The sequence below is a fragment of the Ipomoea triloba genome, chromosome 4 (genome assembly GCF_003576645.1).
Source record: "Ipomoea triloba cultivar NCNSP0323 chromosome 4, ASM357664v1".
Lineage (NCBI taxonomy): Eukaryota > Viridiplantae > Streptophyta > Magnoliopsida > Solanales > Convolvulaceae > Ipomoea > Ipomoea triloba.
This window is the reverse complement of record NC_044919.1, coordinates 30923250-30939474: the sequence shown is the minus strand read 5'-3', so window position 1 is coordinate 30939474 and position 16225 is coordinate 30923250. Positions and strand designations below refer to the sequence as shown.

Sequence of the window (16225 nt, the reverse complement as noted above, 5' to 3'; positions counted from 1 at the left end):
GTCGGGTGGCGTGCGTGCGTGGGCTAGGTGGCATGCGTGCGTGGACCACGTGGCGCAAGGAGCTGGAATGAGATCTGAAGCGTACGCGTGGGTGAATCTGAGAGGGGGGGAGCCAGTATAAATAGGGGGGCTCGGGTATTCATCAGGGACATCAGAAACACGACGAATACTACGGTCTAGTGGTATCGCTCCTTATTCTCAACCCCCTGTCGCGGGTTCGATTCTTATAGTTACTTTTGTAACCGCCTGGGTCCTAATCTGTTAGACCCGGCCTTTTGTATCCGGTTTATGGTGGACCCGATCCGTTAAAACCATCATTGGCACCATCTGTGGGTATCGATACTGAAAGTACGTGTTCTTTACACAACCCAAGGGTTAGCTCCTCAAGTCAGGCCATATTTCTGAGTTGGTTCCTTGTACAATGGTTGTCCCACCTTCTGAACAGCCAGGGGCCCGGCCCCTAGAAGAAACGGAGGAGGCGACGAAGTATTGGTTTCGGTCCGAGCGGAGGAGCATCCTACCCTCCCGGAGGGTAGAGGACACGGGGATCGCGCTGCACAAGGAAGCCAACCTAGTGCGGCCGAACCCCCTAATGGAAGACGACAGGACATCATTGTCCCTCGCCCTTCCCAAACAGACGTGCGAGGGCGACACGTATCGGGGGATGTTAGTTTGGAGGGAGAGGGCGAAAGCGTCTATCGCCCGATGGAACATTGGGCTAACCGACGAGCCGATCCCCGCGAGGACTGGATCCGCAGGATCGACGCGAAAATGGAAGAGTTGATCCGGTGGAAAGAGTTGGGAGACCATCCGGTCGTACCCAAGATAACAATCACCCCGCCATTTACCTCAGAGATCATGGGCGAACCTCTCCCGCCCAACTTCAAACCGCCTAACGTGAGGAGGTTCGATGGAACTGGTGACCCGCAAGAACACATATTGTCCTACCAGGCCGCCATGATGCTGATGGGGTCGTCCGAGGCGGCCATGTGCCGAGCCTTCTTCTCCACGTTGGCCGGAGGGGCTCAGCGTTGGTTCACCAACTTACCCGGTGGATCGATCGGTTCATTTCACGAATTGGCGATGAAATTCATCACCTGTTTCATGCGGGGAAGGAGGTGTAAAAAACATTTCACACACCTCGCGAGCTTAAAGCAAGGGAAGAATGAGACCCTGATGGAGTTCCTTATCCGTTGGCGAACGGAGGAGGCCGAAGTGGAGGACATGGATGACAGGTCGGCCATTGTCATGTTCATCTCCGCCCTGAGGGTGGGGGATCTATATAAAAGCCTACGCCGCAAAACGCCAAGGACCTACACCTCGCTGATGATGAAAGCCGACCGTTATGCGGAGGCGGAGGAAGCGAACCGTCTAAAACACCTGGAGGAGGAAGGAAGCAAGAGGTCGCGCACGGAAGGGTCCTCAAAGTCCGGGGGTAGCATGCCCTCCCACCCCCGAAGGGGCAGGGAAGAAGGGAAACCCAACCCAGGGAACAAGTCCCACGCGGGTTCTCGTATGCCACCCTGGGCACCAGCACCCCCCTCAGGCAGGACGCCTCACTTGGTACCCTTCACCCCTCTAAGAGCCCCGCCAAGCGACATATTGGCTTACGCCGAGGAATGTCACCTGGTGAGAACACCAGACCCGCGCCCCGACCCCTCGGGGGCGGACATGTCAAAATATTGCAAATACCATCGTTGCCATGGGCATAACACGAACGACTGTCAAGCGTGGAGGAAAGAAATAGAGAGACTGATACAGGCCGGCAAGTTGGGTAACTTTATAGATTGGGACAGGATGGCCAAAAGGGACACGCGGGGAAGGGGTGTAACACCCCAACTACCGCAAACCGAAAAAGAAAAGGATAGAGACGAACCCAATCGACCAGTAGTTAACGTCATATTTGGCGGGGAAGCCTTAGGGGAGCAGGCCTTCGTGGGGGCTGTCGATGATCGCCCGGCCACGAAGAAGCCTCGACGGGAACCCATTTGGTTCTCGGACAAAGACCTCCCGGCGAGGTCAACTGCCCCGAAGGACGCCCTCGCGATGTAACCCCTCGGCATTTTCGTAAGACTAAGGTTCGAAAAATATTTCCTTAAGCTATGACATTCATGAAATAGTCCCTCGAGGCTTCAAGAGAATTTTTTTTAGGAAGAATAGTTGTTATTAAGTTGCGATCGTTCGTGCCGGTCACGAACCGTAAAATTTTGGGAACTAGTATTCGGACCCGATTATCCTAGGAAATGAATTATTAGACACCATGTTATTAATATTGAATTTCCAATTCAATTAAATCAGCCCATAGCAGAAAAAGATTCATTTTGAACGTACATCGCTAAAATTCCGCGGTGTACCGAACCTAGCCCAATTTCAAGTTTCGGTCTGGGATAAATTTTTTGGTTTCAAAATTATTCCTGTTTAAATTATTTTCTACCGAAACTTTATCTGTTTGGACCCCAACTGATAAGTTTAAAAATACACCATTATTTTATTCTATTTTAATTCTTCCATGCAAACATTCCCCTCAAAGTACTAAGTGTCTAAAACATGTTTATTCTCCTTGCCCTTTTGTTCTTGCCTTGGCCGAAATACAAAGAGAGGGAGAGAGTGTGAGCTTTCATCTTCTTCATCCTCTTCTTCCTCGCTTCAAGCTTCCATAGCCAATCTCCACACAAGTCTTCAACTATTCGGTAAGTTTGCGGTTTTATTCGGTTAAAAAGTCTTGATTTCTTCCCTAGAACTTGATTGTAGGTAAAGATTTCTTAAATATGTTGTTATGGTGGTGTATTCTACCTAGGGTTTTTCGGTGAAACTTGGGGATAAAGGTTCAAGACTACTTTTACGGTGATATTACACACTTGTGAGGTAAGGAATTCCCTTAAGTTGGAATTAGTCACTTGAATTTGGATAATTGATTTTAGTTGAAATATGGTGTTTTTGGAGCTTTGGGAATATTTTCGTATACAAGTTCATAGCTTGGATATGCTTGTATATGTTGTATTTATGTCTATATAAGCTTATACTTGTGGAAATAGAGAAAGGAAATCAGGACAGATTTCTGTCAGTAACTTCCGTGAATTTCTGGGAAAAATCGGTAAATTATTTTGGTCCAATTTTTTTTATACATGTAGTTCTATAAGTGTAGAAGCCGCATATAAACTTTCATAATTTTTGGAGTAGTATAAGTATGGTTTTCGGAATTTTTCCCAAAACTGGTCCAGAGAAGGAAAAATGCTGGACAGCACACTGCCAAGGGCAAAGATGGAATTTTCTGTGTTTATTCGCGGACCAAAATGACCAAAACTTTTTATGGACATCAAGTACTATAAGTTGGGATTCTACCATAAAAATTTCAAGTGAAAAAGAGTTCGGGAATTATTTTTACCGGCTCAATCTTTCGGACTGCGCCAAGCTGAAATTTTCTGAATTATGCTTATTATGATTATGGATGTGTTAATGATAATTGTGAGGTAGTTAGTGAGTTAATGGTGATTAGGTGATGCTAAGGACGTGGATTAATGATGGAGATTAAATGATAATCTCATGATTTTTAGGTTATGGTTAGGCAATGACCTTACCTATTAGAATTTATATATATTTGGATGGACGATATCCTCAAGTTATGATCTAATGGTGTTGATCATAGTGGAAGTTGTTGAGGACGATAGTTAAGGATGTTGGTTGATTTTAAGTATGAGATGGACATATGAAGCGTATCCAAAAATGTTTATGAAAACTTACGTTGAAAAACGTATGCTATTTTGATATAAAGGTTGTCAAAACCTTATTGTTTGAGAAAATGATGTTTGAAAATCCTTCAGGGGCTAAAGAGGTAGCCGATTTCAAATATTGGACTCATTGGTGAAATATGTCCAAAAGAAATGATTTCAGTAAGAAAAATTGAAGGAAGAATCATGTTTTCAAAACCGTAGTTTCTAAAGTAAGTTGAGGAGGACCTTGATTGACCCACGGGTGGCTTTAAGTGCCCTTGCCCAGTGGTCGTTATATTATATTGTTAGAGCGAAGTCTATTCGCCGTTATGTCGTCATGTTGGGATAAGGAGAGGTGCCCACGGGAAGGCTTGAGTGCCACGGCCCGGGGTTGGGATAAGGGAGGAACCTACGGGAGGGCTGGAGTGCCATGGCCCGAGGTTGTAGGCCTCACTCTTACTATATGAAACTAAGGAAGTTTTAAAAATGAGTAAAGAGTTACTCTGTAACGTCTTTGAGAAAGAAATGATTTTGTCTTACGAGACGAGTGGATTTTGATTCACTGAACAATATACTATTTTCCAAATGATTATGTTTTCAAACCTTTGTCTACTTTTGAGTGACATCGGATTTCCTTACTTAGCCGTCGCGCTAACTGCACTTCAATGTGTTTCTTATCAGTTGCAGATTAGTGTGGGCCCCTGTAGCCGATGAGCTCGGAATAGAAGGGAAGTACAGGTTGAGGTCTACTCTTTGATGTAGACAGGGATTGTTATTAATGTTGTAAGTTTAGCCTGTGCACTTAGAGTGGAGTTTGTCAAAGAGGTGATAGAATTCACTCTAGGTGTGGCGGTAGCACCCGGNTTACCTATTAGAATTTATATATATTTGGATGTACGATATCCTCAAGTTATGATCTAATGGTGTTGATCATAGTGGAAGTTGTTGAGGACGATAGTTAAGGATGTTGGTTGATTTTAAGTATGAGATGGACATATGAAGCGTATCCAAAAATGTTTATGAAAACTTACGTTGAAAAACGTATGCTATTTTGATATAAAGGTTGTCAAAACCTTATTGTTTGAGAAAATGATGTTTGAAAATCCTTCAGGGGCTAAAGAGGTAGCCGATTTCAAATATTGGACTCATTGGTGAAATATGTCCAAAAGAAATGATTTCAGTAAGAAAAATTGAAGGAAGAATCATGTTTTCAAAACCGTAGTTTCTAAAGTAAGTTGAGGAGGACCTTGATTGACCCACGGGTGGCTTTAAGTGCCCTTGCCCAGTGGTCGTTATATTATATTGTTAGAGCGAAGTCTATTCGCCGTTATGTCGTCATGTTGGGATAAGGAGAGGTGCCCACGGGAAGGCTTGAGTGCCACGGCCCGGGGTTGGGATAAGGGAGGAACCTACGGGAGGGCTGGAGTGCCATGGCCCGAGGTTGTAGGCCTCACTCTTACTATATGAAACTAAGGAAGTTTTAAAAATGAGTAAAGAGTTACTCTGTAACGTCTTTGAGAAAGAAATGATTTTGTCTTACGAGACGAGTGGATTTTGATTCACTGAACAATATACTATTTTCCAAATGATTATGTTTTCAAACCTTTGTCTACTTTTGAGTGACATCGGATTTCCTTACTTAGCCGTCGCGCTAACTGCACTTCAATGTGTTTCTTATCAGTTGCAGATTAGTGTGGGCCCCTGTAGCCGATGAGCTCGGAATAGAAGGGAAGTACAGGTTGAGGTCTACTCTTTGATGTAGACAGGGATTGTTATTAATGTTGTAAGTTTAGCCTGTGCACTTAGAGTGGAGTTTGTCAAAGAGGTGATAGAATTCACTCTAGGTGTGGCGGTAGCACCCGGTTTTCTGTTGATATGATGTAAGCTTCCGCAGCGTTTTATTACGGATTTTGTAATAAATGTAAGAGTTGAAAATTGGGGTGTTACACGTGATCTCGATGGTGGTCAACGGCGCTTGCGTAAAGAGAGTACTAGTAGACACCGGAAGCAGCGTCAACGTCATGTACCATGACGTATTCCTGAAGCTGGGGTTCAGCGAGGACCAGCTCACACCCGTACGGACCCCGTTGGCCGGGTTCACTGGAGACACGGTGGAAACGGAAGGTTCAATAACTTTGCCTGTCGAGCTGGGCACCCCACCCCGCGTTCGAGAAATGCACATGGAATTTGTTGTAGTCAAGGTGACGTGTGCCCACAACCTCATCTTGGGGAGACCAGGGCTGGTCGGCTTAGGAGGACTCATCTCGATGGAGCACTTGTGTCTAAAATTCCATACGGTGGCAGGAGTGGGGACCATTAGGGGAGACCAGCACTTAGCTCGAAAATGTTATAGCACGGCATGTGAGAAACTGGTGGCAGGCCCCCTGCCGGTTCATACCGTAGAGCCGGAGAGGGAAAGAAGTACTGGACCAGAACCTGCAGTAGAGCTAAAAGAAATCCCACTACACCCAAGTCGCCCCGACAGCTGTGTTAGAATAGGTAAAGGACTCGACCCTGAGTTACGGGAGCAGGTAATGGCCGTCCTAAGGGCATACTCCATAGTATTCGCTTAGGGCCCGGAGGACATGCCGGGCATAGACCGCTCCATTATCACACACAAATTGGCAGTGGATCCGAGTTTCCGACCCATTAAGCAGAAACGCCGCCACCTGTCGGCTGATCGAAGAGCTTTTGTGAAAGCGGAGGTAGACACATTGTTGGCAATAGGCCATATCCAAGAAGTGATGTATCCAGCATGGCTAGCTAACGTCGTGCTGGCCCCAAAACCCCCCACATGGAGAATGTGCGTGGACTACACGGACCTCAACAAAGCTTGCCCTCAGGATCCCTTTCCCCTACCCAGCACCGACCAACTAGTAGACGAAACCGCCGGGTGCCAGCTGCTCAGCTTCATGGATGCGTTTAAGGGGTATCACCAGATATTCATGGCGAAGGAAGATGAAGAAAAAACGGCGTTCGTCACCCCGGATGGTGTATATTGCTATAGAGTCATGGCTTTCGGCCTGAAAAATTCGGGCGCCACCTTCACCCGCATGGTGGCAGAAGTATTTAAGGATTTACTTGGCAACATCATGGAGGCCTACGTTGACGATATGCTGGTAAAAAGCAAGGAGGCCTTGACCCATCTGGAGTATCTAGCCAAGTGCTTTGAGATCATGAAGCAAAAGAACCTGCGCCTAAACCCAAAAAAATGTGCATTCGCAGTAAAGGGAGGAAAATTTTTAGGCTTCATGGTCACCCATAGGGGAATCGAGGTAAATCCTAAAAAGGCACAGAGCATCTTGCAGATGAGACACCCCACCACGGTGAAGGAGGTCCAGCGATTGAACGGGAAGTTGGCTGCACTGAGTAGATTCATGTCAAAACTGGCGGAAAAATCATTGCCCTTCTTCCAGGTGATGAAACAGAAAAATGGTTTCGCTTGGACCCCTGAATGCCAGGAAGCCTTCGAACAATTCAAAGCATACCTAGCATCGGCGCCCATCCTGTCCAAGCCGGAGAAAGGCGAGGTGTTATATGTATATTTGGGGGTGGCGCCAGCCGCCATTAGCTCGGTATTGGTGAGAGAGGAAATGGGAGTCCAAAAGCCCATCTATTACGTGAGCAAATCCCTGCACGACGCTAAGTTAAGATACACTCCCCTTGAGAAGACGGTGTACGCCCTCATCCGAACCGTGCGAAAATTGGTGTACTACTTTCAAGCGCATCACGTGATAGTACTGACAGACCAACCCTTAGGGTCGATCCTAAGAAATCCGGTATCCTCGGGTCGGATGGTGAAGTGGGCGATGGAACTCACGCAATATAGCTTGGAATACCGCCCGCGGGCAGCTATAAAAGGTCAAGCATTGGCAGACTTTATAGTGGAATGCACCATCCCCGACGAGCCGGGCAAATCAGATAGGAAGTCCAGAGACTGGGAAATGTACACTGACGGGGCGTCTAGCAAGAAGGGGTGCGGGGGCGGAGCAGTACTGATATCCCCGGAAGGTTTTAAGGCTTACCAAGCCTTCAGGTTTAACTTCCCGGTGTCCAACAACGAGGCAGAATACGAAGCCTTGGTAGGCGGGTTGAAATTGGCCAGGGCACTCCAAGTGAGTAGCCTGACAATCCGATCCGACTCCAGGCTCGTTGTTGGGCACGTAAACAACCAATTCGAAACTCGAGAGAACCGGATGAGACAGTACAAGGAGGTGGTACAAAGGTTATTGGCCGATTTCGAGCGATAGGAGTTGGTTCAAATCCCTAGAGCAGAGAACGGGGAAGCCGACCTTCTGTCTAAAGTCACGCAGGGCTTGGAGGACCATTTGGGGTATGTCTCCCAGATAATCACTACCGTCGATGTAAGCGCGCCCAGCATCGAGAGGGAGGACGCATGTGCCATCCACCCCGCCCCGGACGAATGGATGCAGGAGATGATTCTTTATAAAAAACACGGGACTACCCCGAACGACTCGACGAGGGCACGTAAAGTGGTAACTATGGCCCCATCGTACCAAATAATAGACGGCAATCTATTCAAGCTATCCTTCGGCGGGCCGCTACTCCGCTGCCTAACTAAGGTCGAGGCAGACGAAGTACTGGCTGAAATGCACGAAGGGGTGTGCGCGGGCCACCAAGGGGCCCAAACCCTGGCACGAAAAATCATCCTCCAGGGATACTACGGTCTAGTGGTATCGCTCCTTATTCTCAACCCCCTGTCGCGGGTTCGATTCTTATAGTTACTTTTGTAACCGTCTGGGTCCTAATCTGTTAGACCCGGCCTTCTGTATCCGGTTTATGGTGGACCCGATCCGTTAAAACCATCACATCCCTTCTAAGTTCTCTGACCTCTTAGCCTCACCGTTATCATTTGAACCCAATGCTCTATATATATACCGAATCAAATGCAAGCTCCTATCCAGACCATTTTACCTGATTCCCACTCATTTGTTCTACTCTAGTAGCTACACGACTGATTCATCCATGGATAATCTTCTTCTCCTCTATTGTCTTGCAGGGTTCATCCTCTTTGTGTTACTATACCTTAGAATAATAAACCCTAATAACAACAACAAAAACCTGTTATTACCTCCGGTCGCCGCCGGTGCACGCCCTATTATCGGCCACATTCCCATCCTCAACAACCAAAAACAGATTCTCGCCAGAACTTTGGGAGACATGGCGGATAAGCACGGCCCGGTTTTCACGGTCCGGTCAGGGATAACTCCCATCGCCATGATCAGCAGCTGGGAAGCCGCCAAGGATTGCTTCACCACCCACGACAAAGACGCGTCAGCAAAGCCGGAGAACGCCGTGGGTAAATACCTGGGTTACAACTACGCAATGTTTAGTTCTAGTACCGACAATGCGTACTGGCGTGTAATGCGCAAGTTTGTCGTGTCGGAGCTTCTGTCCAACGTTAAACTCGACAAGCTGAAAAATCTCCGGAAATCCGAGCTGGAGACCAGCATCAAAGAGTTGTACCTTTTCGTCACCGCCTCTTCTTCTGAAACGGTTGTGGTGGTGATGGATGAGTGGTTTGGACAGTTGACGTTGAATACTTCTTGTCGGATTGTTGCCCGGAGGCGGTACAAGTTTAAGGTCGGAGGAAATGTCGGCGGCGGCGATTTCGAGGAATATAAGGAGGCGCAAAACATCATAAAAGTTTTCAGGGATTTCCAGTACCTTAGCGGTTTGTTCGTTCTACACGATGCTTTTCCGTTGCGGGTGTTTAAGTGGATTGATTTCCAGGGTCATGTTTCCGCCATGAAGCGTACCAATAGAAAGATTGATAAGATTCTTCAAGCATGGATTGACCAACATATTGAGAGACGGCGGCCGGAAAATGCTCAGCCGGTGGCCGGAGATGATGATGATCAGGACCTCATCGACCTCATGCTTTCAACTATTGACAAGGAATTCGTTAAAGGTCTTTCCCATACCCACCAAATGACTATCAAGGGATTAATCGAGGTATTGTATACAATTCATTTTATATAAATGCTATAGATACACATTTTTTTCCCTTCCAATCTATTTCTCAATATTAGTACTGTCAAACTAAAGTGGGCTGAAGCCCACGGACTGGTCCGCACCTGCCACACAGTGGAACGAGTTAGGGCTATAAAAAGATAACCCGTGAAAAGGTCGGCCTAACGAAACTGGTCCGTTAAGGTACTGATTTGACTAATGAATAGTAAACAAATCAGGTAAAACGAGATAGGGGAAGTAGCAATTAATCTAAAATAGTTCTTCAATTATATAAAATTTTCTCAAGTTGACCCTTTGATGTACTAAATTATGAAAGACTAAATTGAATAATAAATTATATATATATATAGTCCAAAAATGATTTTTGATGAATTGATAACGGAGAATCAAAATGAGAATTATAACATGGTCAATAGATTTGTTTTCATATTATATTATTTCTATATCTTATATATTATATATATGCTTAACACTAACTTTGCAGAGTATGATAGTGGATGGATCAGATACAACGGCAACTCTTATGACATGGGTAATATCCTTACTAGTGAAGCATAGCGATGTAATGAAGTGTTGCAGGGAAGAGATAGATACCCAAGTTGGGACAGAAAGATGGGTGGAAGATTTCGATATAAAAAATTTAGAATATTTACAAGCAGTAATAAAAGAAACGTTACGCCTATATCCTCCCGTTCCGCTTTTAACTCCAAGAATGACATCCAAACATTGTAAGATCGCAGGTTACGACCTTCCAACAGGCACCCAATTCAATGTTAACCTGTGGAAAATCATGCGAGACCCGAGCGTCTGGCGAAATCCTGAGGAGTTTAAACCAGAGAGATTTATGAAGGGAGAAGCAGAAGTGGATAGTTTTTTGCGACGATTTGAGTATGGGCCTTTCGGGTATGGCAGACGAACTTGTGTGGGAATGACATATGCGTTGCAAATTTCACATCTCACAATTGCCCGTTTGGTTCAAGGTTTCAATTTTAGTACGCCTAATAATGTCGAACTAGACATGACGGAAGGATTTGGCGTTACTTTGCCCCGGGCAACTCCATTACAACTTGTGCTTACCCCGCGCCTACACCCAAAATTCTATGGACGGTAATATCTACGTCTACAAATCTAAAAATAGCCAATAAAGTTATGGTCGTAACGGGAAATAAAAAATGTCAGTGTAAGTGTTTGTTGAAATCAATGGATCATATTATTTTGATTTTAGTATTTTTTTTTATTTTTCCTACTTTACACCCTATTATATCATTTATTTTTCTTAAATACCCTTGTATTTCGTCATTGTAAACTTTAGTAATGGAATATTCCGTTAGCTATTTATTATTCTTAACTTACTCATTAATTTTCATAACGAAGGTCTTAGGTCGAATCCCATCCCAATCAAAATTGACATAATTGTTAAACATATATTATGACTATGTTAGAGTATATTAAAAAAAAATATTTTGTTCAAAAAATATAATATAAAATTTAACATTAATTTTGGTCAAATAATTAGAATCACACATTGAACATTGATGAAACGGTACACCTAATTTACAATATATATTCAACACATATGAGAATTACGTATATTACCATTGTCTTTTTGGGTAATGAGGATTTGGTTCGCTTTTGAAGGTGCATTGTGCCAAGACACTAAAATTGTAGTGAAGCACACCGGGGGACTAAATTAAATCAAGACTTCATTTCAACTATAATTTTGTTGAAAGGAAACTACAGTGTATATAAAATGAAACTGTATGTTACACTAATATAGAGCTACTTTACTCCAAATGGCGCGAACGGATGCCGTCTCTTTTCATTAAAAGAAACGACACCGTTTTGAACCATGGCCCACGGTATAATTTGCGTATTTAAATACTAAATTACTATTTACCTTGAATTCTAAAAGATGAATGGTGTTTGGCCTCTAATTTTTTTTTTTTTTTTAATTTACCTTGAATTCTAAAAGATGTATAACGTTGGGCCTCTAGATTTTTTTATTTTTATTTTTTTTGAAATTTACCTTGAATTCTAAAAGATGTATAGTGTTGGGCCTCTAGATCTTTTTATTTTTATTTTTTTGAAATTTACCTTGAATTCTAAAACATCAGTTGTTATGCATGGACCTGGTCCACCTTGTAAGGTAGACCCAGGTCCAAAACGGTATTGTTTTACTTCAAAACGCTGTCTGAATTTAAAAAAAAAATAAAAAAAATTGCTTCCTTGAGTTCCTTCCTTGCCATTAACTTGCAATTTGTCTTCAGAATTCGTTCCTCTATATTCATAATTTGTGAACTCTATATTCATAATTTTTGAATTGAATATTCACAATTTTAGAGCTCATTATACAAAATTACATATATAATATTCACAATTGCAAAACTCTATATTCACAATTTTTGAACTCTACATTCACAGTTATAGAACTCTATATTCACAATTACATAACTCTATATTCAACTGTATAACACAATTTTTGAATCTATATTCACAATTTATTTTTGGTTGAAGAAATCTAGACGCGTGTTTTGGACTTGAGTACATGGCATAATTTGCTCTAAAAGATGTATAGTGTTGTGCCTCTACATTTTTTTGGTGTAAACTCTTCCCAACTGATCCCCGTTCATTCTAGGAGGTTGGAATTGAACCCTTATTATTTCAAAGATAACTATCTTGGTTGGCATGAGTGGTCGTGCACTATTGTCCTTTAAGAGAGGTCGGGAGTTCGAACCTCCTCTCATATGGAGAAACCAACCTAGTCAGTACTTTGTCCTTTAGAAATCACGTTTCCCGTTTCGGTCGGTCTCTATATTTATGTTGTGTATTCTAGGCAACCGTTCTGTGTATTCATGTTAGTAACACATGTTGTGATGTGTTTGTGCATTCGAATGTTTAGGAGGATGACGTTCTGTGTATTTTGTGTCAATATTCTGTGTATTCATGTTATTAACACAGGTTGTGATGTGTTCGTGCATTCGAATGTTAGGAGGATGAGTATTTCGAATGTTTAGGAGGATGACGTTCTGTGTATTCATGTTATTAACACAGGTTGTGATGTGTCCGTGCATTCGAATGTTAGGAGGATGAGTTATGTGTATTGTGTGTCAATATTCTGTGTATTCTAGGCAAACATTCTGTGTATTGTAGGCAAACGTTCTGTGTATTCTAGATAATGATTATGTGTATTATATATAATGAATTCCATGGAGTCATCCGCGTCCGCGTCCACTTACACCAAAACGACGTCGTTTTACGTACGTGGTGCACATTGCTATGTGCACCGTGGTGCAGGGTATAACGATTGTTTGTCACTTAACTGGGTCGGACCGGTGCAAACAGTGATTAGTCTGAGTATGGTACGAGTTTAAAGGTGTCTCCTACAATTATAGCCTACTTTCTTGAGTTACACAGGGTTATATTGGGCCTCCTGATGAATGAATTAAAGAAAGTAATAACTAATTTTGAAACTTTTGAAAATGAGTGACAAATTTGGGGAATGGACAAAAGAATGAAAAACTCCAATGACATTACCGTAAAACGGTAATCCATTTAAGTTTTCTTTTTGCAACCAAATACTCCATCTATACACAACAAAATACATGCATATTTGGGGAGAAAATACACGCATATTAATCTGACAACAGAATAATGCTTAATTAATAATTACCTATCGGAAAATTATTAAGTCAACTAATAATTAATACAAGGCAAAAACTTGTGTGAGACCGTCTCACGGTGACAGTGAGACGGGTCGGGTCGGGTCAAGATGCAAATGTAACACTTATATGCACAAATGTCATACTTATATGCTCAAATGTAATACTAATCAGGAATAAAATTTTTATTACTTATTAGGGTAAATGTAATACTTTTAAGGGAAAATACAATACTTTTACATTTCGATTTAAAAGTATTACTGTACATTTTTCCTCAAAAGTATTATATTTGCCCTTATAAGTAAGGGGCACTTGTCAACCTTACTTATTATTAAAAATGTATTACTTTTTTTCTTATAAGTAACAAAAATTGTATTTTTGATTAGTGTTATATTTGAGCATATAAGTATGAAATTTGCACGGTGCTTTGACCCGACCCAACACGTCTCACGAATAAGGATCCGTGAGACGGTCTCGCACAAGTGTGACCCTTAATACAAAATGAATTTGATTTAATGATTTGTGGGCAAGATTGATCAAATTAATGACTTAATCAATCCAATAAAATAATTCAATAATTGTTACTAATGTTTGGATTAATGAATAAAGTAGTATAGCACTCAACATGGGGTAACACGAGGAAATTCAGAGAGAAAATTTAATAAAAAGGGTAAGTACAGTGTTTGTTTTTGTCCATTCGCTAATTTTTTTCAAAAAAAACATCAATGCTCTCAAAAATCTTGAGAATCTACCCAAATTAAAGATATATGTTTAAGATAGCAAAATGAGGTCCACGGCAATAATAGAAATTTGTTAATTGCATGTTTGATTTTGATTTCCATTAAGAATAGAAATCATGAAAACGTGGCATAATATATATTGAAGCACCACCCTTTCCAGGGAAAAGATGATGGGACATCAAAATATATAATTGAGTGAGCAAAGTATACCTCTCTTATTGATAGGGATAAAATCCCGGTCTACTTTTCCGGTCTCTCGGGTTCTGTATTTAGTAAGGGGTTACTCAGACCCATAAGATCCTCCTCCCGGTCTGGCTAGACCGGGCTTCTTTGCGCTCCGAACTGTGGTATGAACCTTTGCGGAGGTTCGAACCAGAAACCTCGCACCCGCGCATCTATCCGCTGACATGTTGGACCGACAGACTGACCGGTGCATGCCCGCCACACGTCCTACATGCCGCCAGACCGAAATCCTTGCTGGAGCCACTATAAAAAGCGCATTTAATGTGGTAGAGAGGACTTTTGGCTATTTCTTCTAATACAATAGCTAAAGAGACCGGGAACCTCTGACCCACTGTCACGTAGCTCGGTCTCGCCTAGGGTATTTTTCCTTGTACCCGACCCGTATAAATACAAGTATACTGTTCCGTATTTCTGTTCGGTATTTTGCGGTATCACTTACAAAAAAAAAAAGTTATGAGTTTAATTCTAACTAATATTTTCTCGATTAAATTTGTTGTATATATTTTTTAAATATAATACAATTTATTTTTTCGTGCATACTTTTAATTAGGGAATGGTTACCGATTTATCTCTCGAGACAAAAATAAATAAATAAAAATGGATGATGTGGATGTCATTAGCGATGGTGGTGTAGGGTTACCTGTGGACAAGGATCATATCATAGCAACTTTTATCCATCTACTTTTACAATTGTATGCATAAAATTAGTGGTGGTTACCATCAAGGTCTACTCAGTGAGTCAGTGGGCATCTTAGTGAAGATATTGTGACGCTGATTTCTTAGATTGGTTCCCCTTACATTTTTATCGGAAAACGACACATTTATTTTTGAATTATAAGAAAATTATTTTTCGTCTATCAATGACACGTTTCGTTATTTTCCATCTTTTAATGGAATTTGAAATCATGACCAGCTCTAATACTACTCGTTATATCAAACGTTTATTATTACGTTAAAAATTATAATGAATGTACAACTTTATTTACTTACACTTGTGTAGTAATCATCGTCACGTCTCAATGTCATGATGCTGTACTCGACCTTCCAAACCTCTACCCAATAAAAAGTAATAATAGTATAATTGAAAAAATGAAAATTCCCATTTTCTCATATTTATTTTCTTTAATTTGGATTTCCTATGAGGACATCATTAGCTCAAGGAATTGAGTTCGATCCACCCAGCGAGGCTCGTGGGGTCTTGGATAGCGATAGTGGACACTGGTGACTGGTGAGGGCTAATTGATGGATTGTTGCTCTATTATTATTTTTGGTTGTGTTTGTTGGTTCAAGACTTTTATACACTATTATAAAATTTGATATCTATTATGATGTTTGTTTTTTTATTTTTGTTATTCTACTATTGGACTCAAATTCTTAAATAATTATAAAATTCATTATTATTTTTCTCCCGTACTTTTGAAAAATAGAATCAAAATAAGAAGAAAAAATTTTAAAAAAAAAAAATTAAAAGGATCATTATTGTCCATGAAATAAATATGGAACTTTAATATATATTTTTATAATAATTATTTATTCATTCATTTTGATTTGAATTTCTATTTACTATCAAACAAAAAGACTATTTCTACTTAAACTTATTATCATTACCAAGTATTTGATTCAAATTATTATTCTAATTCTAATGTTTGAACCAAATGCACCCTTAACGTAGTTTAAGAGTAAATATAGTATAACTTCAAGATATTAATTTATTTTGATCTACTTTCAATTTGCGTACGTGTCATTCTATCCTTCACCCAACCAATCATCTCCAGTGTAGTAGTGAGATCGAGTTGAGACCATGCAAGTCCAAATTCATGGTTGTTTTTTATTTTTCTTCTTACTTTCAATTTGCGTACATGTCATTCTATCCTTCACA

General features: G+C 41.6%; 2 protein-coding genes across 2 annotated transcripts; both read left to right on the top strand.

Moving 5' to 3' along the window:
- Positions 1-771: 771 nt before the first annotated feature.
- LOC116016154 lies at positions 772-2052 on the top strand. The gene has a single exon (XM_031256317.1). The coding sequence runs from the start codon at positions 772-774 to the stop codon at positions 2050-2052; it is 1281 nt and encodes a 426-aa protein (XP_031112177.1).
- Positions 2053-8651: 6599 nt separating this feature from the next.
- On the top strand, positions 8652-10928 carry LOC116017875 (xanthotoxin 5-hydroxylase CYP82C2-like). The gene is made up of 2 exons (XM_031258533.1): positions 8652-9686; positions 10189-10928. Exons 1-2 carry the CDS (start codon positions 8697-8699, stop codon positions 10813-10815), a joined length of 1617 nt encoding a protein of 538 aa, XP_031114393.1. The 5' UTR covers positions 8652-8696; the 3' UTR covers positions 10816-10928.
- The last annotated feature ends 5297 nt before the right edge of the window (positions 10929-16225 follow it).

Bases quoted from the DNA above. Each gene is read 5' to 3' on its own strand.
- LOC116017875 (XM_031258533.1), top strand. From the start codon at position 8,697: ATGGATAATCTTCTTCTCCTCTATTGTCTTGCAGGGTTCATCCTCTTT. The intron at 9,687-10,188 runs GTATTGTATACA...CTAACTTTGCAG, and splicing joins CTATCAAGGGATTAATCGAG to AGTATGATAGTGGATGGATC.
- LOC116016154 (XM_031256317.1), top strand. From the start codon at position 772: ATGGAAGAGTTGATCCGGTGGAAAGAGTTGGGAGACCATCCGGTCGTA.